This window comes from Solanum pennellii, chromosome 6 (genome assembly GCF_001406875.1).
Source record: "Solanum pennellii chromosome 6, SPENNV200".
Lineage (NCBI taxonomy): Eukaryota > Viridiplantae > Streptophyta > Magnoliopsida > Solanales > Solanaceae > Solanum > Solanum pennellii.
In genome coordinates, this window is record NC_028642.1 from 28,649,731 (window position 1) to 28,676,139 (window position 26,409).

Consider the following 26,409-nt stretch of genomic DNA (forward strand, 5'->3'; position numbering starts at 1 on the left):
TATATATATATATATATAAATAAAAATAAAAATAGAAGGTATAAATTATAATAACAATAAAAACTAAAAAATTTATAATAATATAAACTTAAAAATAATATGTAGAAAACGGACATTAGGAAAAAAATATTATAAAAATAATTTTTTTTTATGTTTGAGGCAATATGGTAGCCTTTTGAAATTCCTTTGATATAAAGAAGGTGTAATTATCATTAAATAACTAATTAATAGTAAAATATATATACACATAAAATTATTGTGTAAGAAATAATTTAAAAATCCATATTTTTAAAAAAAATTAGAAAATATCTTTCTGATCATTGAGGCATGCCACATAGGCGGAATGAAGAATAACAATAAAAACTAAAAAATTTTAATAATATAAACTTTAAAACTAATATGTAGAAAACGGACATTAGGAAAAAAATATTATATAAATAATTTTTTTATGTTTGAGGCAATATGGTAGCCTTTTGAAATTCCTTGATATAAAGAAGGTGTAATTATCATTAAATAACTAATTAATAGTAAAATATATATACACATAAAATTATTGTGTAAGAAATAATTTAAAAAATCATATTTTTTTAAAAAAATAGAAATATTTTTCTGATCATTGAGGCTGCCACATAGGCGGAATGAAGATCTCATTTATATATATATATTGATTTGGTTCGTGCAAAGCATGTGTCAGTTATGTTAGGGTAAAATCAGCAAAGTAGATACGACTCTTCCTTTAGATTTCTCTGATTTGATAGCATAGTAACAAAATCAGTCTTCTCCTCTAGTCTGCCATTGGTACTATTTGGACGTAATCTTGGAGTTCTCTTCTCAAGGTAAAATTTTTGTCGTTATACAATTATAAATTGTTTTGTGGAATGTTTGATCGTATTTTTTCAAATTCTGAATTTGAATTGTATTTTTTTCGTCTCGGTTGCTTTTTTCTTTTTGATTGATGTCGTGCTCTTGAGTATGTTAGTGGGAAACGTATGTGTTAGAGCTTTTGCAGGGGCTGGACGGCGGCGGGGTACAATTTTTTTTTTTTTAAAAAAATATGCAGGATGCGGTGGGTACGCTGGTTAGGTTTTGGTGAGGAAGTGTGAATGAAGGTGGTGCTGTATGTTTGCCCAGTTTGTTAATTTCCGATCAAATGATTTCTGTTTGTTAGAGCTCAGCATTTTATGTAATGTGAATTCGTTAATTGGTAACACTTTTTGTTATTGAATTTGCAAGCTACATTCTTGTTCATGCCTTACTACTGTAAAATTAGCCTCAAACCAAATTGTTGTTTATGATAATTAATGAATTACAATATGATTTGAAACTTATATTGGCCAAAGTTATTTTTGATTCTGACCAAGAGTGTTATTGTAATCAAAATGTTTATCTTATTACATATGTTCTACCTGTGTTTACCTATTGAATATCAACAAAAGTTTCTTAATTTTACATTTATATCTTCAACTGTATGTCTATCATGAAGAATTGTTGCTGTTACAAGCAGAAAATTGTTTGAGGTTTATGCGGGGCCAGGTTCATCCGAGGATTTATGCAGATTTGCCCCGCACCACCTCATTTGCCATCCCTGCTGCTAGATTTTTGATATGTGTTTGTGCAATATATATGGAAGATCCATTATGATTCACCAGTTCAATAATATATCGTCTATCGTGAGAGATCTGCCTTGTAATAAATTAGTAAATTATTTAACATTGGGAGTTTATTATGCAGTCACAAAACACTTTTGTGTTAAAAGGAATCCAAATTACCCTCAGCACTGCTCATCACTCATCAAACCTGCTGGTCTGTTGGTTTGGCTCTTTTCAACTGCTGTTGATGTTAAAAAACACATTCTTTCTTGTTCTCTCATCAAGGTAAGGTTTTATTTTTGTACATGTATTAATGAATTTGGTTGTATGGTGAATCTTATATCTTTGTTGTTCTCTTTTTCTTCATTGAGCGTTGTTGTTGGTATAACTAACTAATCGAGTATTCAGGGAGGTTCATGGTTCATGTATGAGTATTATTTATCGGCTTAGTGGTTTCCATTAAACTTTTTTCCAAAGGAGTTCTTTTCTATAACTTAAGCAAGGTGAATGGGTTGTTCTATTTCTTTTTGAAAAAAAAGTTAAATTTGGACGGGCTGCTGAACCATTTTTTTAATAAAACAAAACCAAATCCACTTTACAAAATACAAACTGGAATCACAACTTTCCAAAAAGAAATCTAAAGAGTCTAAAACTAAAATGGGTAAGTGGACACGGAAGCTCGCTGGAGCTCCTCAATCTTCTGGAACCCATGTCTTTGTACATGTTTGCCTTTATTTTTGTGTATCATAGCTCAAGGGCATTCTAATCAGCCACTGTCATACGATCAACTATATTGGTAGATCGTACGAGATAATGGTGTTAATGTGCTAGTCTTCTTTCTCGTTTTAGTAGTACCATATAGCAGTACTCTAAGGTCCTCTCCGAGTACTATGATCTTGATGCCAAATAGAGTCTGTCTCGAGGATTATTCAATGGTTAAAATTTCTCAAACATTTGCTCCCACTCTGTCAGAAGTAGTTGACAATAAGATGTGTAAATAAATTTCAGCTAGATCTCTTATCTGGACTATGAATTTTGTGTCATAGCAAGATGTTGTTAGTTACATGTTTCTGGTGTCCTGGTGCATACGTACTTCCATATGTTAAAACATTCAATAGAATGCGCAAAGCTATTACCACACAAAGAAACTCTTTTCGGTATATAAAGCTTAATGTAATAACCCATATGTCGACCTTCAACGTGGTTCTCTTCTTTGAATAGTCACTGATATTAAGATTTGGGGGACTTTGACTTGTCAAGATTTTGTTTCTCCTTCCTGCACTAGGCTGTTCGAGGATGAAGTTTAAATTGAATTTCACCTGTTAAATTAATAACCATGTTAACTTCTGTGAATTTTTTCAAATTCCATCATATTGAGTGCAATCACCCCATAGAATACCAAAATGTCAAAAATGAAGATATATATATATAACTTTTGAATAAATATACTGGTAAATATATTTGTACCACAACAGTCATCAGATGAAGATTTGTGCTTTAGCTATCTGATACATGAGTAACCAAAAAATATTAAGAGCTTATTTGCGAGTTAGTGTAGCGTACATGGAGTCAGCTTTTGACAATTTTGTCATATTATTCTAACTAAAGATGCTCCCAACTGGATAAACTCTTCTGAGTATGAACTGTACCTACGCTTGCAAACATTATTCTGATTGCTTCACTAAGGTTAATATGGTACTACATGGGCTATTTAAGTGAGATACAGAATATGATTTGTTTTCTTAAGAAATGTCGAGCTTAAATATAATATGATCTTATGTGACTTCTAGTTGATCAGTAAACATTGTGTGTGACTGTCAATTTCATATGAACCATAAATGCATGTTTTGGCCTACTTGAGTTACTTCAAACTATTTGAGGCAGGTGTTGGTATAATTTGAATCATGTGTGTTTGTTGAGAATGTTTTGGTTATGACATGTGAAATAGGGTTTATGTTATCACCTAGAGCCATATGTTGAATACTAATGCTAACTTGCATCACCTATGTGTCATGAATCAAGTGTGGGATAAGCTCGGTTAACTATGTGAAAATAGACATAAACAAATATGTTTGCTGCTAGTTGGAATGTGAACTGAGTGCCTTCATTAAAGTGCTCGGTGATGCTGATGCTCAATTGTTATGTTTCTTGCGACAGCTTTTGTGAAATGAATCTAATATGTGCTGTTTCAAGGCTGTTGATTGTGGCATTGTGAAGTGTTTGTAAAAGGCTTATCAACTCCTCCATCTCCCAGTCTTGTATGTTTCTTCTGAGATTGAGGTTTCTTGAGTTTCCATCCCTGTGTTGGTGTATTTCAGCGCCTGGTTGATTTGCAATCTGGAATATCTCAGGGTAGGCAACCTCTAGAAGGGTGTTCCCCGACCACTTATATCTACAGAAATAGATGTGTTGGCCATTCCCCACAACCAGGTCTTTGTGTTGTGAGAACATCTCTCATAGCTTGCTTATGCTTTTCCAGCTGCCAACCCTATATGGTTCAGTTGAGACTTTAGAGAACCAGTGACTCGGTGCTCCATGTTTGTCAATAATGACTTCCTTTCATAGGCACTGATCCAGTTGAGTGTATCTCCATAGCCACTTCCTTAGTATCTCCAAGAAAGTTCACCTACATTTCTTCAATAATTCAAAAGAATAGAACTCCTGCCACAATTTAATCTGAAACTCCAGGGACCAGATTGAAGCTTGGAAATTTAGGCTCCTATCCTAGTTCAGCACGAGTCGAGGAATCAATGATTACTGTAGCATGATTATCGAAACCAATTGCTAAAGGATTTCGAAAGAAGTCAGTTATTAGTAAACCCTCTTAACTTCTTCTCAAACTTCCCACTTTTATTGACCAAGTCCAACCTAAACATTACCTGATTTTGCTGGGTTTATTTCTTAAGAGGATGCATCTCTTTGCTTTGGTGATTTGTCCTATTATCAAATGTTTTCTAGTTTGATATTCATGTGTTGACCTGTTGTTCAGATGACTTAGTTGCAGAAGTGTACTCTTAATGTTTGAACGTAAAAGGCACCCTAGACCTGTTCACAGTTTCTTCAAACTCTTGATTGTTAACTTAGCACCGTGTTATTGTGTTGGTGATTGAGCAAATTATATTTATATCTTTATTACATTCTTACTTGCCTTCTGTTTGTCGGATTCTTTTGTCCTTTGTACGCTACAGTTAGTTATTTCCTGTGAAGTTTATTAGTTAGTTCTTGTGAAGTTTATATCTGATGGACTTTTAGTTTATATAAAGATATGTTGTGATTGCTGTTTTTGGAAATGGAGTGCTAATTTTTCTGCTTAATCTCATTCTGATCAGTTAAATCAATGCAATTTTGGATGCATGACCTTTTGCATCCCCTCTCTTGATTAGTGGAGCACAAGATTATACTGAACTTTTAGCTTGTTGTAATTCTTTTCACTTATAGTTGTGGGCTGGTAAAGTAGTTGCTTCACTCTCGGTCAGCTTATTCTAGCTTAGTATGGCCATAAAGTTTAGGTTGTAACTTGATCATGAGTGAATCTGTTGATGTTCCCCATTGTAAAGGTTAGGATGTCTTGCTGTTTTCTGTAGTACCACTGCAGTCACCAAAAGCATTGATATATACACAGGGAATATGTCATTTTGTGAATGACATTCTACTATTTGTAAAGAAGAAGCATGTAATCTTGTTGTGGTCTTTAATGTATATATATTCAAAGAAACTCCATTACTGTGAAGTTAGAAATTTTGTGAGGAGAGTAAAACTAAATATACATTTATAATATTGAATATTTAACCTGTGTATGTTACCTAATTTTTCAACAAAGGGTGTACACCGGACTATCCTTCACCTAAGGTGGCTCCGCTAATGAGTACCAATTAAATCATGATTTAAATACCTCCTAGACCCAAATCCTCAAATAAAATACGCCATCCTTCTTTTTTTCCCACTTCTTGACTACCAATAAAAAAATGCTAATTTTATTATATTACTTTGACTTATTATAAGTTATCTCACTCATTGAAAAATGAAAAGTAAATTGAAAATGATTAGTACTAGTACTTAATAATAAGAGTAAAATAGATATAAAGCAATAAAAAAATGGTTTTTGAATTTGACAAATAAATATGAAATTCTGTTGCTATGATGACTATTTTGTTTATGATTTTTAGCTTCGATATTGTCTTCAAGTTGATTGCAAGACTCCAATTCATTTAAAAGCTTTATTTTTTGTGAGGGATGATATAATGCAATTATATCACAGTAAAATGAACCATTTTATTATGAAGTTTTGCAATTTGCATAAGAGTGAAATGTACCATTTATTTATGAGTGAAGTGAACCATAACTCCGTCATCTTTCTAACTTTGGGTTCTCTGACACTTGATCATCTTATCGTCTTAACTTTTAATATTGCTGCAGCTAGCTGCTCTATCTTGTTCTGGTTGAGTAACGTTGATAAAAACTACTAGCAAATAGCCAAATATGATAGACACATGCTGTTTTGGAGTTAAACATTGTTTTAATATTATGCCGATAGGGGTGGCTTTTTAATTCCCTCTTTAATAAACTCTTTCAAGTTATTCTCGATGGATTGCAGCTAACTCAGTTATAACTCCTCTTCTCCGGAAACATGTTTTTATACCTGGTGACTTCTTTTATGAACTGTCCAGCTGCTCCTAGGCATGATCTGCTGTCCACACAAAAATTTGCACCATTGCTACACACACCCGGTCAGCAACTCCAAAGGAGGAGTGTTGAGGTTTATTGACTTTTGTTTTTGATTAGTAATAGTCGATGCATGACCTTTTGCATCCCCTCACTTGAATAGTTGAGCATAAGACTTTACTGAACTTTATGCTTGTAATTTTTTTCACTTATAGTTTGTGGGTTGGGAAAGTAGTTGCTTCACTCTTGTTCAGCTTATTCTAGCTTAGTATGGCCATAAAGTTTAGGTTGTAACTTGATCATGAGCGAATTTTTTGATGTTTCCCCATTGTAAGGCTGACGCCCTACACGTCATGGAAAAATCGTACTTTTTATCTTTAGTTATTAGTTGTATACTTTTTTCTGACCATTGTATAAACATAGCGGGAGAGAGACTGTTATGTGGTGGTTTATTTTAGCAGCACATCTTAAGTTTGTCTGCTAACCTTCTGGCAAATTGATGACAAAGCTTAAAGGACAACTCTAATCTTATTTTGTGTAACAACAATACTCAAATGAATTAGATAGTTGTTCTTAAGCAATGAGCATCATGCATAGGCAAAAGGGAACGAAGAGGCAAAGCCCTATCTTCTACATATCTTGCTCATCTGACTATCATAAATAACAAACCTGCATTCCAGCATCCAAGTGATAAGCTTTATGCTTCTAAAGCCCTTTAGTCATGCCATTTCCCTAACAAGTAAATATCCTCTCAGCTGACCAGTTAAACCAAACCATCCACTTAAGAAAGACAAAAAAACAAACAAGAAGTCGGACCTTGTTTCGAGTTCGTTGACGTGGTACACCTTGTCTATTATGCTTATAATTATGTACAGAAGAGGATATATTCTTCAGATTATGAAGCCTTGTGCATCAACTTGAGTTTCTTGTAGCAGAAAGGAGGTGGATTTGGAAAGGCACTCAAATAGAGTGAAAGGGATCAACATTGTTCTTTATCTGTGAGTTAAGACTGGGGTCTGAGATATCACTAGAGAAATAAACTCAGAATTCAAACAAAATGCTATTTCAAATCATTTAGCTTTTATAAGTATACATATATGAGGTGTCAGAAAACATAAACCAAAATGGCGTGAAACTTTTAGTAATTAACATAATGATGCAATCCTAATCCGCTCGTCCCCACAAGCTAGGACTCACTTATAGAATCAAATATTTGAGCCATTTCGGACACATTTTGGAGAAAAAGCTCAAAGAGGTAATAAATCTCTACATACCTCAGTACTCTTCCCGAATTTAATTTCAACTTCCCAAAGCCACTAACTGTAAATCTAATTTGTATCAAGAGTAGTTCATTTAAACTCTAATAGTCTATTTAGGTCTTAAACTTAGACTACCAAGCCCAAAATACTACTGAAGGTGCATAATCACCCTATTAAATTCATCCATCCTTGGCATTCAATAGTCTATTGGAGTCTTTATATCCCAACACGTATTTAAATAGACATGGAAAGCAGATGTATTGTGTCTCCGGGAAACAAAGCTACCGGGCGATATTACAATGATACTGAAGGAAGTTGGACAGACCAGTTGCGCAAGATACTCATTTATTTGTGGAGGACTAAGTGGTGAGGCCAGGGAACATAAAAGGATCGCTAAACTGTTAAAACAATGCAACCAAAAAGGAAGGAAGATGGAAGATTGTCCCTGCATGCTTTTTGTGGACAATGTAGAAAGAAAAGAATAGGAGATGTTTTGAAGACGAGCAGAGCAACTTAGCTCTGTTTTATTTTTGGTGTAAACAGAAATTAATAGCTCAAATAAAAGATACTTTTGACATTAGACTATTCAAGGAACAACTGATTGATGCTCAAGTTGTAAGTTGTAATACTTTTGAAGGGGGACTACATATTTTGATGTAGTGATACCTGTGGATATATAGATTAATTGTTGCCATTCTTAAAAAAAATAGACAAGGTCACTACTTAGTGTCTTCCCCAGTAACATACATTAATGGCAACCTAGGGTTTCATTTAATACCTTTATCCTACCACTTTCAACACGTATAAATAGCATTTAACCATTTACTTTGTATTCATTAAATAAGTAAGTTTCAAGAGGTAGAAATTACCTTTGGTTGCAAAACCTACTCAATTTCCTTTTTGAGTTCTTGAATGTTTGACTGGTATTAGCGTTAATCTACTTTATTCAACACAAAATATGGTAACAATCTCACCTTAGATATCCTAAGTGAAACCTTGGCCGAGCCCCGCCCCTCTAGTTCTCCTAACACGCCCAAATATTGAAATTTGAAAATGGCAAAAAACTCATGATCTAGTGTATATATAGAGACCGAACCTCTCGCAGTTGGACTCGGATGTGAGCCCATCGCCGAGCGTGTCTTGGAGCATAAAACCATTGTGGCTTTCCTCAATCTTCCTCCCAAGCCTTGTCATGGCTCTTTGGGCATGAACCTACCTGGGAGTGAAACCTTGTTACACTTTCCAAACACGTGTAAATATTTGTATACCTTTCCACGGTACTATTCTCATTCATGGGTCTAGTTAGAGACCTCCAAACAAACTTAAAAGTATTATGAAATTATTCAGGATCAGGTATTAACGTTATCAAAGGTTAAAAGCGCCAAAAAAAGCTCTAAGGTCTGTTGGGGTCTTAAGCGCAAATAAAATGTGAGATTTAACAAAAAGGCACAAAGGGAAAAAAAATACAAATATATATGTTTAGTCTAAGCCTAATAATTATAAACATGAATAACAAATATATAACCAACAAAATTGATTTTTTCTTAAAAGTGAAATTTCAACTGGTTGGTGTCACCTCTTCGTAAAGGGCTTGTTGGCAAGGAAAAATATGTCTTAAATTCTTGATGATGACACTGAAGCGCACATGAAGTGAGGCGAGCGCTCAACATACTTTGAGCCTCTCTATAACGCTTAAGCGCGCCTTTGACAAAATTGTTCAGGATGCTGCCCAAAAGATGGCCTTATAGAGCTTTTTCCATATTTTTCCCTTGGCAATGAGGGAAAGGTGTAGAATGAACTATAGGCAATAGTTAGAGCAGTCAGCTTGCAGTAGTTGTTTCAACTGGTTTAATTTGTTGTTTTCTATTCTCATAGCACAGAAGTTTTGGTGGCGACAACCAGGGAAATATCTCAACCAGGTGTAGGGAGTTTATACAAGTCGGAGCCTAAAAGGCAAGAAAATTAGCCAAAAATTCTAAAAGGACAACAAAATCGAGGTGATTACCAAAAGGCAACATTTAAACGGTCTAACAAACACCGTCTAAATTAGGAAAAATGAGCAAGGTGCGGAGTACCGCGCGCCTTATAAGGCGCACGGTTGCGTAGCCTTACAAGGCGCAAGGCTCCCGCGCCTCTTTCCTTTTGTTTTCTTGTTTTTTGTTCATGTTTAATGTTTTGTTTTTAGTTAGTTTTCTCTTCTTTTTTTTTTGTCTTTTTTGTTTTTACTTTTCATTTTTGTTTTTTATTTTGAAGTTGTTCCTATTTATTTTGAATGTGATTTTTATTTTTATTTTTATTTTAGCAAATTATTCAAAAGAAAAAACCAAAAATATATATTTTATAGTAATATTTTTTTAAAAATGGCAAGATTTTGATATTTTTCAAACTTGAATTAATAAAATCTTACCTAAAAAATTGATTAATTTGCTATAAAAAATATAAATATCACATGCAAAATAAATAGGAACAACTTCAAAATAAAAAACAAAAATTAAAAGGAAAAACTAAAAAAAAATGAACTTAACTTAACTAAAAGTAAAACATTACAACATAAACTTAAAAAAGGGGAAGGAAAGAGGCGCATGAGCCTTGAGCCTTGCAAGGCGCATCGTACTTCGCGCCTTGCTCTTTTTTTCTAATTTAGACGGTGTTTGTTAGACCGTCCAAATGTTGCCCTTTTGGCTCCGGACTCGAGTTTATACTGATCCGCTATGTTGCTCGGACTCTCCAAAAATGGTGTCGCACCTGTTTCAGGACTTCCAAAAGTGCAGTACTTTTGGAGGATTCAACATGCATCCGGCAACATTTTTGAAAAGTCCGAGCCTTGAGCCTTGCAAGGCGCATCGTACTTCGCGCCTTGCTCCTTTTTTCCTAATTTAGACGGTGTTTGTTAGACCGTCTAAATGTTGCCCTTTTGGCTCCGGACTCGAGTTTGTACTGATCCACTATGTTGCTGGGACTCTCCAAAAATGGTGTTGCACCTGTTTCCGGACTTCCAAAAGTGCAGTTCTTTTGGAGGACTCAACATGCATCCGTCAGCATTTTTGAAAAGTCCGAGAAACATAGCTAATCAATTCATTCTTTTTCATGTATTTGGCTGAAGATGCTTGTTTACTCCTTATTCTGTTTACTTTTAGGTTTAGTCAACCATAGTGTTTGATCCTTCTGTTTTTAGTTCTTTTTACAATAATGAATAAACTGACATGGTTTTAGACGTAGACATCATGAGTAATGAGTAGTTTTAAAGCTCACCCCCTTTCAGAATCTTTTCCTTTCTGACCACCCATTTAATATTAGGAACTATTTTGTCTGGGTGATATAAATCTGGTTATGAGGATGAGACTTGAGAGCTCATTACTTGATTGCTTTAATGATACTCCTTAATCACTGGTTACTTTGTGCTTCACAAAATTAATTTTTTTTCATGCAACTACCTAAGAAAATGATTTAACACATGTTGATTATGGAAGGTTAATTTAAGTGACAGATCAACAATGATGTTAGGTTTTATAGAGACTAGCATCTGTGAGTTTTTTCTCCGCTGTTGTTGTATTTTTTGATCTTTTTCTTTTTCGTTTGTGTAGGAGATACCATTGCAATTTTACGGGCAGAGTTGAAAAGTCAAAGGAAACATGTCAACAATTTGAAAAAGAATTCCCTCTGGTCCAAGATATTAGAAAAGGTAGCAAGTCAGTGCTGCTTTATATATCTCTTTAATTCTTGAATTTACATAATCGTAATTCGATTCCTATTTCTCAGTGGACCCGTTAATGATACATATTCTTAGCATGATATGGTTAGGCTGTTATAGATTTATTAATCAAATTTCTTTGAATAGTATACCAACTGGTTTACTCGTTACTGAAGGTAACGGTGAAACTTGTGGACATCGTGCATTTCCTTCATTTGGAAATCCATGCTGCATTTGGCTGTGCTGGCATGCATTTGAACCTTCAATTTAACTTCTCTTGTGGTGATTTTTTACTGTCATGTAGGGGCTGGTTGGAGGAGTAATGGTTCTTAATTTGATATTTCTGTTACTTTCTTAACTAATGTTTGCATTCAAGTTTTTGTTCTGTGTCTTCAGAGATCCTCGTTTTTTTTAAATTGAACTTTTATGTTGAATTATTAAAAAACATGAAAAAACTAGCGCAGCAACCATTCAATTTTCCATGAATATTGCATGGAGAGTCTATTCTCTAACTTGTAACACTCACAGGAAAAAACAACATCAAGTCTAGTCACAGTGAGGTAGTTTAACTTACCACCCACCCACCCACCTATATCTTGCAGGATCACTAAGGAGCTACCCCTATCTTTGTAGAAGGTTACCATTTGGATCCATAGGAGTGTCGATAGGTCTATAACCTGTCATTCCTGTCTCCTAAGTATATCTAGAACATGTCATTCCTGTCTCCACAAGTATCTCTAGGTCATACTTCCGTTGTGAAATGGTAAATACCTGATACATAATAAGTGACCTCAATACCAAGAAAATATAGTAATTCCCTAGATCATTAGTCTGAAAGTGCTAATAGAGATTCTGCTTCGATTTAGTGATGCAATCTTGTTCATTGCATGTGATGACTATATTGTCAACATAAACCACCAAGTAAATGCAAAAATTCGGGTCAGAATGCTGGTATAAGAGAAAATGGTCAGCTTTACTGTAAGTTATGCCAGACTCCTGAATAACTATGCAAAACTTACTACACCAGGCTCGAGGAAACTGTTTCAGACCATAGAGTCACCGCAAACTTCATAAATATTTGTCTAATCTTGACTTTGATGTAACATCCTCTTAACTTATTCTTGTGAATTCAGTTTCATTGTAACTTATGCCAAACTTCTGAATCACTATGCAAAACCTACTATGCCAGGCTCGAGGAAACTCTTTCAGATCGTAGAGTGACCGTAAACTTACCAAATATTTGTCTAATCTTGACTTTGATGTAACATCTTATCAAGCTTTCTGTTGACAACAAATGGTTTCCTGTTGTTGAAGCATGTCTAGTGGTCAGGGGAGATTCCTTGATCTTGGTTAAATTTTTGGGTAATCTGCTACTAGTTATTCGAACAACAGTACTAGAGTTCGCAGACTATGCTTATTGCTCAATACTTGTCTATGATGTTACAGTTATTCTGATTGTACAACTCGTGAGCTGTTTCATTGGTCCCATTTGTAATGGTATGTTTGGAATCATTTTGGGGGACAGAAACTCATGAGAGACACTTGGCGGACTTCTTTTGTTGAATCATCATCATCTTAAATTTCTGTTTTGATTTTGCACAATGTATCAAGTTAATTGTAATCTTGACTAGACTGCACATGGTTTATTGACTAGTCTGGAAAGTTTGTGGTATCATGATTACCATAGTGTTGTTGATCCTTGCAGATGGAGAGAGATCTATGAAAAACAACAACCAGAGGTTGGGATCTGCTGGTCTTGCATTGCATTATGTGAATATCATCACTCAGATTGATACACTTGTAGCATCTCATGCTTGTTTTCAAAAAGTCAACTATTATCTTCAGTAGTCTTGCTCCAAGTATTTTTCCCTTACTTCCATCTAACCCACTTTTGGTCTCTATTAGTAGTGTGATGTTGTGGTCTCTATTAGTAGTGTGATGTCCAGTAAGCTAAAACACCTTTTTGGTGATCAAATCAACAATTCTCATCCTTTATGTTTGTGTGCTCTCATACAATTATCATCTTTGATCCCAAATTATATGCTCTAAATTGTTCTTCAAAGACTCCCCCAAAATATGTGGAACTCATCAATTCGCTATTGAATTTGTGAATTGCAAACCTTTGCTTGAGGCTGAAATTGATTTCTGCTAAGCTCTAAATATTTGCTGATATACTAATGTACAATTGAGCCTTTTTATTTTTTTAAAAAACTTTTTATTAGTGATCCATTTTAAAACTGCCTTTTAACTTTACTCGAACTCCTTCAGTTTATTGCCTCTTAACACTTTGGGACATGTACCAAATGCACTTATTTCACTTGCTCGAGCCTCATTTTGATTCCTTTGATGATCGGAGGCGGACCAACGTGGAAGGGTGGGCGTCCTCGTCACCTGTTAGCTTCGAAAAAAATTATGTGTATATATGTATATATACCAAGCAAAATAGTATATATATTGAATTTGCATACTAGCATGCAAAAGAAGGCTCATTGCATGTTGGTTGCATCCTACTTCCCTTACGTGTGACCCTGGATCGAATCTCAACTCTCACTTTTAGTTGTTTTTATAAAAAAAAATTAAATGGCTTATAATAGCCTTGGAAAACAGTATTCACAAATATGAGAGTTGAGAATCGAAGCTGCAACAGTTTCTGAAGTTTTTCTTCAAAGTATGTACTCCTAAAAACTCTGCGGAAGTTTATACAAAAGATTTTTAGGATAATAACAGAACAAAGTATTTGGTTTGTGGAGCTGATGAAGGCATATAGTTGATCAGCTGAAAACAAGAGCTAGTTTTATTTAAAACTGAAGAGGAACACTATGGTGATGGAGTAATGTATGGATGGTCCAACTAGGTGATCGTTCTTGGACTTAACTATCCACTTTTGTTGTAGAGAATTAGGAGAAGATGAGTGAAGTACTCTTGGGACGATATGAATCTCTGAACTGACTCGTAAAGATACTCTTTGGTATGGTCTCTTATTACGATACAAATGGGGACTCCTAACGGATTGTAGTTTTCGAAATTTTGTTAGTATGTAAAACAGCTTGGAAGATATTTTCATTGGGAATATTCCAGTGCAGTTGGAATAATCGTCAATCATTGTAACACAGTAATGAGCTTAGACTAGAACTTATAGGTTTGGTCCAATGTAATCATGGTGGACAAGTTCTAAAAGGGATGAAAATTTACTACTGTCTTGTTTTGGGAAGAAGTACATTTTTGTTTTCCAAATTGATACGAGTCGCAAACTAGTGTTGTTATGGAGGAAAATCAGAAATTATATGTCGAAGTTAAGAGAATGAGGATGACCAGTAGTAATGCAGTGAAATGAGCCCTCTAGCAGATAGAAAATGTTTCTTGACTTGCATCCCCTATGCAATTGTTTGTCCTGTAACATGATCCTACAGGAATTGAGTCAGTCCGCTGATAATAATAAAGCTAAATGGGCATTCAGAAACTTGTAGGGCGTAGTTAAGAGTCAGAGATGGAGTATTGAGAACTTGACCATGGTTTTGGTGCCAAAAGTAGGATAATTTTGAGTGAAAAAAATTTCAAATATAAGAGAATAAATATATACTACTTGCCATGTGCTGATATTCTTATATCAAAAATTCATGCCCTAGAGACAGAATGTTTGAGGAACATCACTGAGTTGTGGGTATGTGTGAAAGAGACATAGATGAATCCTTAAAAGTGAGTTATATTTCAAGAATTCGTCATGTTTGTCACTAGTTCAACTGTTGACTGAAGTACAAAATCCTGAAGGTGCTTTCTGAATTTTGCTTTCCATTGCCATTTATGATCAGAAAATGTGAACTGGTCATTAATTGACATATTAAAATCATACCACATTAGCTAATTGTTGAATAAGAACTGTCTATACTTGATTATTCTACCAGAAACACATTATGCCTCAACATTTATCTTTGGATTTGGGAAGTGATAGGGAACAGGTTTCGTTCTTTCAGCAAACCAGTGTCAAACTTAATGTTCTCTCAAATTTCCGACCTTGATAGCAGATAGATGTCTGATAATCTCATTTTGATACAAAAGTTATTTCTTGGTTGTAATGCAGGCCAGAGATCTCATTTTGAGGTTTATGGAAGAGAGAGATTCCATTCTTCGACAAAATGCCAAGCTCAACCGAGACCTGGTATCTGATGTTTCTTTCTTTTTCTTTGGATTAATAGACGGTTCTCTATATATATTAAACATAGTTAGGCATCAATTCAAAATACAGGGTTTAGACAGACTCTGGAGTCTTTTACTATATATATATATATGAAGCCGGGATTGGAATAGATAACGGGGATGGATCTTTTAAAAGGAGTTCCTAATATGTGTAACTGAAAAAGCATCGTAGGCTTATATGTGCTGGACAATATGGAAAAAGAGGAATTCTAGATGTTTCGAAAATAGGAGCAACTCTATCCAACAGATGAAGTTGAATTATACTGTGCTCTTTATTTTTTGGTGTAGACAGTCTCTTTCTGTAGAAATTGGGGAAATTCTAGATGTATTAAGCTCCCTATAAGAGATAATAGCTCCAGTTTCTTTAGAGTCTTTTGATGTAAATATGGTGCAAGTACAACCAATGTACTGAATGATCTTAACATTGATAGAAATACACAAAGTTACCAATTTTTTTAAAAAAAGCATCGTAGGCGAACCAAGAGGAACTATAAACAAAAATGTGTTACCAAAAAGTTTCTTCTTTGCCCTTTCCTTAGCTAGCAAGTCCGTGACGTGGTTCTGTTCTTTGTAGCAGTGAGTCAGGCAGGTGCTTGTAGCATCACCGTCAATAACCTGCATTCATCCATTATAGTAGAGTAAGGGCTTTGTTTTTAAGGAGTAGATTAATTACCTCTAAGGAGTCAATTTTAAATATATCGGGGCATGTACTTATTTTCCACAGTGATCCTCAATCTGTAGAGCAAGGCGCAAAGTTCAGTCATGTTGTTAGTAGCTTTTGGAGCACCTTTCGTGAATCCAAGAACCCAATTGCTGTTGCTATCGCTAAAACCCCTCCCATACCTCCAACTTCTAGATTACCTAATGAAGAACCGTCCATGTTAAGCTTCTAGATATTTCCCAACTAACCGCAATGGGCATATCACTAGTCTGGCTATTTGTTCACAAATGGAATTCCATAGCCCTTGGGCTGACATTTTTTATAAGGGAAAATGATTTATATTATTTTTGAAAAGTATTGTGGCACTACGCTGGTATGTTGTTGTGGTAGTGTTATTTCCAGTGAGCCATGTTCCAAAGACAAAAAGTTAACATGTCTTTCCAGGTTATAAACCCATTAACAGTCCTGCTGCTATTAATGATATTCCAAGTGAACCCGAGAGGCCTGGTCTTTGAAGCAATGGTTATGGGAGGAGTTTATGTTAATGCTACTAGCATTCGTATTATTCCAGAAGGAGACTGTGTTAGGGCGTCAATCAAAGAAAATGCGTCTTCCCTGTGTTTCTGCATCACTGGTCAATGGTTTTTAAGTAAATTGATGTTTCCTTCTTCTGTCTAGTAGTTTAAAAGTTCCAGATAATTTGATGTGCACGGTAGCTTGAAGGTCATTAATTCCCAGTTATAGCAGTAAACAGGTCCATTAGAAGGTGGTAATTGTTAGAGACTAGAATGTGTTTTCAGAATGTGGACCAAGTTGACTTAAAGAAACTTTATAGTGCAATCAACAGAAAATAGTTCATAGACTACTTAGTTTTAGTGTGATAACCATAAGTCGGTGATTTGGCCTAAGCTGGGAACTTCATAGCAAACCTTGGGCCCTATATCTGGAGTTTCTTGTAACAACTGTTTGAGTTTAGTAGGTGTGCACAAAGAAAATTTTCCATCTTTGTTTTGACATTTTTGCTAAGATGGTTTCATCATTTGCTTCTATTTGAAATCATTGCCCAGGAGCTTCTTAGGCATGAATGTCACGAACGTCGTACTGGAGTTCATCTTTTGTACATCTTGCTAATTAGCTTGGCTGGTATTCTTTTGTGTTTCGTTGTCAGAAACGTTTGATGACCTCACAACTCTAAAATTATACTCTCTTTCTGGTCGCTGTGGGCAGGTGTGCGGGGTGATTTGAATACTTTCTAAGAGAACTTCTGTACATCTTTTTGTGTCTGAATTGCTTGCTAATTCTAAAGTATATTTTTGATAAAGGTAACAATTGTATATCAATCATCAGCTCAAAGCTGGTATCCAAAATTCACAACATATTCTCCCTCCACCCTTGTGTGTCAGGCATAAACAAAAGATAAAGAAAAGAAAAGAAGAAAAAAGAGAATTATCCCTACTCCCTAGATACCCCTTTCAATTTCATAAGGACCCAAAAAAGTCGACAATAGCCACAGGGTCATCTATATACTCTGAACTACACCAATAGCAAAAAGTGATAATGCAGTTCATTTTAATGTTGTACAGAGGGTTGTCTTGTTATCAAAATTCCTAGAATTCCTTTCTTTCCATATGGTCCACCAAATAACACCTGGGGCAATTTTTCATCTACTCTTGTTTGTGCTGCCACTGCCCTTCATATTTCAGCTTTCTAGAGCCTATCATGTTCTCCCTTTTTTGTCCAACTTATACCTCTGAAGCTAGTAAACAAATTCCACAACTGGTCAACCACTTTACAACGTAAGAACATATGATTACTTGCCTAGCTACCTGCTAACGAAAACAACATCTTGGGCACATCTGTGTTCCCCTCTTCATAAGATTCTCGTGTAACTACAACCTATTTCATCACCAACCAAGAAACGACCACTTTATATCGTATTTTAATCTTTCACATAAGCTTTCAAGGCAGAAAGTTGACTTGAGATCCCATCTGATTCATATTTCTATATGCAGAACTAACAGTGAATAATCCTTTGCTATGACAATTTCATTTAAGAGTGTCTTCTCCCTCAAATCCTTAGAACTAATCAAGTGTTCCAAAAAATTTGGCCAACCTTTCCACCTCCCAATCTTGCATCAATCTTCTACAGGTAAGGTTCAGACCAAACTTTATAAAGAGTCTACTCTTGTTGTTGGTTCATACAAGCGTTTGAGACTTCCATTCTCTAACCAGTTATCTTTCCAAAGCCTGATCTTCCTCCGATTGTTCACATTACATTCTTATCTTTGCATAGAAGCCATACCATAAGTTTCTAATTGATCTCCACAAACTGGTTCTGTATGTAGATATCATTTCCTTAGGGTCCTTCCCATTTCCAAGCCAAATATGGGAAAGAAGAACCCTAAGGAAGTGACATTCACATATGGAACCAGTTTGTGGAGATCACTTAGAAACTTAGGCATGACTTCTATGAAAAGACTGAATGTAATGTGAACAATGGGAGGAAGATCAGGCTTTGGAAAGATAACTGGTTAGGGAATGGAAGCCTCAAACGCTTGTTCCGAGATATTCATCACCTGAACCAACAAGAGTCAACTCTTTATGCAGTTTGGTTTGAACATGGATGGAACCTTACCTACAAAAGACTGATGCAAGTCTAGGAGGTGGAAAGATTGGCTGAAGTTTATGGAACACTTGATCAGTTCTTAGGATTCAAGGAAGGAGAAGACACTCTTAAATGGAAATGCCATAACAAAGGTTTATTCACTGATAGTTCTGCATATAGAAATATGAATCAGATGGAATTCCACTTTAAATTTCTGCCTTGGAAAGCTTATATGGAAAGTTAAAATACCCGATAAAGTGGTTCCTTTTACTTGGTTGGTGGCGAAAGAGGTTGTACTTACACAAGAGAATCTTAGGAAGAGGGGAATACAAATGTGCAATGTTGTTTGGTGGAGTCTAGGAGGTGGAAAGATTGGCTGAAGTTTATGGAACACTTGATTAGTTCTTAGGATTCAAGGAAGGAGAAGACACTCTTAAATGGAAATGCCATAACAAAGGTTTTTTCACTGGTAGTTCTGCATATAGAAATATGAATCAGATAGAATTCCACTTTAAATTTCTGCCTTGGAAAGCTTATATGGAAAGTTAAAATACCCGATAAAGTGGTACTTTTTACTTGGTTGGTGGCGAAAGAGGTTGTACTTACACAAGAGAATCTTAGGAAGAGGGGAATACAAATGTGCAATGTTGTTTGGTGGTGGTGTAACCATCTGTTCTTACATTGTAAAGTGGTTGGCCAGTTATGGAATTTGCTTAATTGCTTCAGAGAATAGGACAGACTCTAGAAAGTTGGAATATGGAGGGCAGTGGCAGCAAGACAAGAGTAGATCAAAACTTGTCCAAGCAGTTATTTGGTGGACCATATGGAAAGATAGGAGTTCTGATAACAAGAGCAACCCCTCCACAAGATTAAGATGAACTGCATTATCACTTTTTGCTATTGGTGTAGTTTAGAGTAATGTAGATGACCATGTGGCTATTGTAGACATTCTAGGGTCCTTGTAAAGATGGACTGTGGAGGGAGGATATGATGTAAATTTTGGGTACCAGTGTTGAGATGATGTTTGATATGCAAATGTTACCTTAATTTAAAAAAAAGAATACCACATTGAGTTGTAGCCTGTATTGAACTATCCTGTAGGTGTTTTTTGTTTCGAAGCATGACACTACCAAACGAGTTTTGACTGAAAAAAAGTTCAGCCTGCTAAAGACTGGTAATGCTAATAGGACAGAATTGTATCGGTTTATGTGGATCCAAAGAGCATAATACTTTTATCAGAATGGTTACTGTTAGTATTTCCAGAAAACATTTGTATCGATGTAGAAAACTGAATCCAAAAGATATAGTTATTGATTTAGTACTTGAGGTTGATCCAATGATGGTTTATTTCACTACTAAAATTAAATTATGCTCAAAGTTTAGAGTCGCAGTATTACATTATAGAAAAGTAAGGAAAAGGGCATAAAGTCATCTAGCTAATACATGCCAACTTTAGGTAAAACACTGATGATATGATCAATTTCAACATCGCAGCTACAAGCATCACAGTGAACATGCAGATCTCCGTCTTCATCTTCACTATCATGAGGCCAACCATTCCTGCGAATGCGTTGATGCTGAATTGTGCAACGATTGGGTCTTTGTTCCAACACTACAGGATTTTTCACCCAAATATGTGTCAAGATTTCGATTAACTTCTTTCGACACTCCCTTGTTATCTTCCTTAGTTGCTTTGTATTTTTCATGTTGCCAATCAACTTTACTCCTTTTTGCTTAAATTCACCCCCCATAAAGACCATAATTATGCCAATCACATAGAATGCTCCAATGTGACCTCCTTTTGCTGCTCTCTTCAGAAATTCACTTGCAAGTTCTGGCTGATCTTCTTTAAAGAAATCCATCTGAAAATAGTAAAAGCACATTTGGAGTCTTAGTACCAATCTCAATGAAAAAATCTATCATTGAAAAGCTATCTTTAAATATATGTTGGATATGAAGTGTACATAAAATTAATTCTTACCACGCCCTTTCTATATAAAGCTTCTGGATTCCCACATTCTCTGCACAACTCCAAGAATGAAGTGACTTTGTTTATCTTCTCTTGATTTTCCTTCTCCCACGAAGGTTCTATTGAAAACTCTGCCAATGTTGCATTCTGATATACATGTCGTTCATTTGCGACTTCATGAAAAACCTTGCAACTAGAATATCAATCAATTAGAAAAAAACAGCAATTGCTCATCGCAGAAAGATCTATAGAATTATGAGATACATACATAGATAAATAAATATATACCTTAGCTTAGCATTGATATAATTCTTAAAAGAAGTAGAAGCAATCTTTGCAACAATTTCCGTAAGTAACTCCTTAGGAAGTGATTCAATGATAGAAGAAAATTCCTCTTTCATGATAAGTTTGTTATTTCTTGTTCCTCTTATTTTCGTCATTTTTTTTGAAAGACGGCTAATCACCATTTTAATTTGCTAATTGGGATCAACAATGAAGGGAGTAATTACTGCAGTCAAGTAATGCAATTGAGTTATGTCTAATTTATCTGTATTTATTGTTGAGTTTCTGTTTCTTTAAGTTTTTCTACTTTGAATGGGATTTGGATTTTTTTAAAATCCTAAATCCAAAAAGGAAAACTTTTACAAATATTTTTTCTTATAGAGGTGAAAGTAGGAAAAGTGTGTTCGGTACTAGGATTCCTTTTCCTATGTGGTTGGATTATTGATTTCTATAAAATATTTTAGAAGGACTGTTTTTAGAAACTTTTAAAAATTAAAATGATTTAATTAAGTTAATTATTAAAAATATAACTTACATAAATTTCATAGTGTAAAGAGTTACATGTTATTTCTATTTTTTTTTCTCATTGCGATAATCTTCTCGTAGTGTAAAGAGTATAGTGTAAAGAGTAAATTACATTTTATTCCTATTTTTTTTCTCATTGCAATAATCCTTAAAATCTGTACCATCCCGATTCATAAGTCACCATTCGGATACATTAATTCATCATCTAGATACATTGATTCTAATACAAGAAGAATTTTTTTGTTGCGCTAAAAAAGGAACACAATCTGAAAATCTAATTAAATTTTATAAATTACTCTTACATTTCTTGTCACTCTCAATGATACAGAGGCAAATCCTCATGGAACAAAGAAATTCAAAATTTGTAATTGCTCCTCTTGTTCAATGAAGAAACCTTTCAGACTTGATTCAAAAACTTTTATCGAAATTTTGAGTAAGCAAAGTGAGTCATCAATAATACAAAAGTGATGGAATTGTTGTTGGACAAACATTTTCCTTTTGAATTTTCAACTTTACTGAAGATCCTTTCAATTTTCATTCAAGATTGTCGAAAATTTTGAGATTCAAGATTCTTCTCCCAGTAATCGAAAATTCTTTTAATTTTGATTCAAAATTGTTGTAAATTTGATATTCAAAATTTTTATCCTGGTTCATTTAAGGTCCTTCCAATTTTAATTCATAATTATCGAAAATTTGAAAGATACATTATGAATATTTTCGCTAGTCTTGTTACTATCATTGTCAGGGGTTTGAAGAAGTTCTTGAGCTTCTTTGAGGGCTCTTAGCCTCTGTTTTCGTGAGGCTGTTGCCACCGCCTCTATGACGTTTTCTTCCTCTATCAACATTGACTATATATTTGTATATGATATGTCAAATTCGAAAAAGTAGAACACAATATTGATAAAGCAACTGGTTGGATTTATATGTATCAACTTTTATATTTATGTATCATGCCCATAAAATTGTGCATATACATTAACTTTAACTTCATAATAATGAGATCTTATGATAAAAAATATGAAATTACATGTATTGTATTGTGTAGTTGATTTTTAATTTCTGATCACGAAATGGATATATATTATTAATGATATATTGTTATTTCTAAAATAATTAGTAATATGCTAAGTAGTGTATTCATACCATATACATTGAAGTAGTAAAGATTGTCCATAAGATTGCCCATAAGGTGTTTAATTTTCATCGAACAATTCAAAATTCTTCTCCCATTTCCCCAAAAAATCTCTCAATTTTTGAATCTAACTTGTCAAAAAATTGTACTAATACATCATGAACTTGTTGTGACATTTCGGAATCTAAGAATGTGAGGGGAGGTAAACGATACTAAAGTGATGAAATTGTTATTGTCAAAATGTTGATTTTGTGAATCTCAAATCAGTCATTGCGACTAAATTAGAGTTCGATGAGTTGAGGAAAAATTTATAAATCAGATACATTGTTGAGGTGAAAAAATACGAGTCTAGATTTTTAGTGTATTCGCTATGCATTGATAGAACATACAAAGAGACAAAAGAGATACATAGCTCGGATGGATTATTCATACCTTTTATGATGTTATGTTATCGTTTTTTGAATTGTATTTTCGAGATGGATAAATTTGTCAATACATTACTATTTATGTATATCATTTAAATTGCTAAATATTTTATTTATACTAGATATATTAAATAAGTAATTGTTGTTCATAAGACGTTAGATTTGAGATCGATATACTATTGTGTGGTAGTTTCTTTGTAATTGATACATTTAGTAGTTCGAATTTCACGTACCATATCTAAAAAAGGGGAAAAGGGTCAAAAATACCCCTTAACTTGAGTTTATTAGTTGACTTTGCACTTGCCGCTAAACTAAAGTTAATTTTACCCCTATCGTTGTTAATTTTCCCTAGATAGTCATTCATATTTGGGAAATTACTTAGGAATATAACTTATGTTTGTTTTAGGACTACAATATCACCCAACCCAACTTTGACTATTTTTCTCAAAATATACTTGATACAAAATAATACATTATTTCTCTCCTACTAGCGTGCCATGGCTAGGGTGTCATGGCATACCAATAGGAGAGAAATAATGTATTTTTTGTGTCAAATATAGTTTGAAAAAAATAGATAAAGTTGGGTGATATTGTAGTCCTAAAACAAACATAAGTGATATTTCTAGATAATTTTCCAAACACGAGTAACTATTTAGGGAAATTACTCTAAATTTTTCATCAACAATATCCTTCATCACATAATCTATTAGCTTAATCATTTCTTAAAACTATTATTTCAAAAAATAAAAATAGTTTTAAGAAATGATATAGTTAGTAAGTGGGAAGTTCTAGCAACTGAAATTAATTATGTCCATGATTAACACTTACACTTTATTTTGATCATTGTTTCATAATGTATTGTATTATATTCTATTCTATTGTGTTGTATGGTAGATACAATGTTTGGTTAATTGTATTGTTTGGTGTTATTTAATAATATTCTAATTGTTTGATTTGATTGTGTTATATTGTAATTTATAAATTTACTAAAATATACTTAATTATTCTAGGATAGGATGTTTGACTAGATTTAAATAATTAAGGTTTAGGATAAAATAGTATTTTTGTAATATTAAGTGAAGATATAATTGAAAAAAGAAATTAAGTAACAATGGGAATACACCAAATCGGTTAAATAATTAAGGTTAAGGGTAAAATAGTATTTTTGTAATATTATGTAAAGATATAATTGAAAAAAGAAATTAAGTAACAATGGGAACACCCCAAATCGGTTGTTTCATAAAATAGAGATTTTTATTGTTACGTAACAACGAAATTTAACAATACAATATAATACATTTTAAGTAACAATCAAAACAAACATTATAGATATAGTAACAATACAATACAATATAATAGATAACAATGATCCAAACATAGTGTAAGAGACCATTCTTAAAGGCGTAACAAAAGGTGAAAGAGACATATAGATGTTTCTAGATACATGTTGTCTAATTCAGAACAAACCCAATAACGAGGAGATTAAATAACAGATTTTTTTATTAAATGAAAATTCTATCAAGTTTTGCCATTCTTAAACCAAAACAATGCCTTTTGAGAAATAAAATTGAAGTCCGTATCACATGAAGCGTAGTAAATTAAGGAACAAATTATGTGGCAACTAAAAACAAATCTTTTTGTTTCCATCCACTTAATCCATATGTTTCCGTCATATTTAAATCTTTTGGATTCATTCCATATGGTAATTCCCATTCAAAGTGATAAAGTAACTGAGCTAGAGGAAGTTCAATATTAGTTAAACCAAATAGCATTCCTGGACACCTTCTTCTTCCGGCACCAAATGGAATAAATTCAAAATGATTTCCCATAAAGTCAAATGAAGAGTTTTCAAATCTCTCTGGTATAAAACTTTCAAATCATACCAATTTTCAGGATCTCTCGCAAGTGCCCATGCATTTATTAAAACCTTAGTTTTAAGAGGTATGGTATATCCGTCAATATTTGTTTGCTCTCTACATTCTCTAGGTCCTAGAAGAGGAGTTGGTGTATGTAATCTTAATGTCTCCTTAATCACTAATTTTAGGTATGTCAATTTTTCCAAATCTTCTTCATCATCATAATTTTTCTTTCCCCTAAACACTTCTCTCACTTCCTTTTGGGCCTTCGCCATAATATTTGGATTTTTCATCATTTCTGATAATACCCAAATAGTAACTGTAGATGAAGTGTCACTTCCAGCAATAAAAATATCCTACATCAAATAAATAAAATTAGTAAAATTAAATTCGTGCACAAGTTAAAATATGAAATTTGGGTACTAAATATCAAGGAAAAATTGTTGAAGGAGTCTCGATAACTTAATGAAATTATTTTTAGCTATATCAATACTATTAATAAAAAAAATTAAAAAATCAATCTACTCTTACTAAATAAACAATAGAAATAACTCAGTAAACCAGATTATTTTTTGAATAAGCATGAAAATAAGAAGTTAAGCAATCCTTAAAATAAAGGAAAAATTACATGAATAAACAAAGGGAAAATTGTATATAATAGCAAACTAATAACCTAAATTAAATGGAATAGCTAAGGTTTGATTTAATTGTGCTCCATAGCAAACATTAGCTAAAATTTGCCAGCGTCTCTCTCCCAAAAATCTCGCTCGCCACTCTCCATTCTCGCTCGCCTCTCTCGCTTTATACACAGAAGTGTATAATTTTGTTTCTGTTTTGTATAAAGCGAGAGAAAATTGTATATACACATGCAAAAATGTATATCTTCGTGTTATACACTTAATTATACAATTTACAAACATTTTACTTCAAATACTGCAGAGAAAAAGGCCAACGAATTATACAATTGCGAATTATACAATTGCAGTGAAATACAATTTTCTCTAGCTTTATACAACAGAAGTGTATATATTGTGTTTCTGTTTTTGTATAAAGCGAGAAAAACATATATCTTCTTGCTATACACTTATAATTATGCAATATACATACATTTTAATTCGATTCAACTGTATGCAAAGCAAATTACACAATTGCAGCGAAATAGGCCAGCGAATTATACAATTTAGGCCAGCGAATTATACAATTGTATATGTATAGGGAATTATACAGTTTTATGTTTGCTATGGAGCGCAATTATGCAAACTTTGCTATAGCATACAAATATGAATTTTTTGTTTGCTATTTGTGAAAGTTGCCCATAAACAAATATATACTAGTTAATTAGCTAACATAGTTACAGTTTGAATTAATTACCACTCACAACCTCTTTTTAACTCTAATTAGGGGTGCCGCTCTCCTCTCTTCCTCTCTCTCACCTCTTTCTCCTCTTATACATATACACATTCCAATTATACAAACATAAAGTTTACACACACAAACACATACATACATACATACATACATACATACATATATATATATATATATATATATATATATAT

General features: G+C 33.7%; 1 protein-coding gene and 1 pseudogene across 21 annotated transcripts; one reads left to right on the plus strand and one right to left on the minus strand.

Annotated features, from left to right (window-relative positions):
* Positions 1–666: 666 nt before the first annotated feature.
* Positions 667–22,385, plus strand: LOC107021209. Of its 21 annotated transcripts, none has more exons than XR_003578914.1 (6): positions 667–836; positions 1,732–1,874; positions 11,095–11,192; positions 12,907–12,940; positions 15,280–15,357; positions 21,766–22,385. XR_003578914.1 is itself a non-coding variant. In XM_015221819.2 (5 exons), exons 2-5 carry the CDS (start codon positions 1,837–1,839, stop codon positions 21,903–21,905), a joined length of 354 nt encoding a protein of 117 aa, XP_015077305.1. In that variant the 5' UTR covers positions 667–836; positions 1,732–1,836; the 3' UTR covers positions 21,906–22,385. The 21 variants fall into 21 exon arrangements, 6 of the variants coding, with proteins under 6 accessions (XP_015077305.1, XP_027773602.1, XP_015077306.1 ...); XR_001457003.2 differs by lacking the exon at positions 21,766–22,385 and adding an exon at positions 20,156–20,716 and having other exon boundaries at positions 12,889–12,940; XR_001457002.2 differs by lacking the exon at positions 21,766–22,385 and adding an exon at positions 20,118–20,716.
* A 2,139-nt stretch (positions 22,386–24,524) lies between these two features.
* LOC107022897 overlaps positions 24,525–26,409 on the minus strand; it is a 3,428-nt pseudogene continuing 1,543 nt past the window's right edge.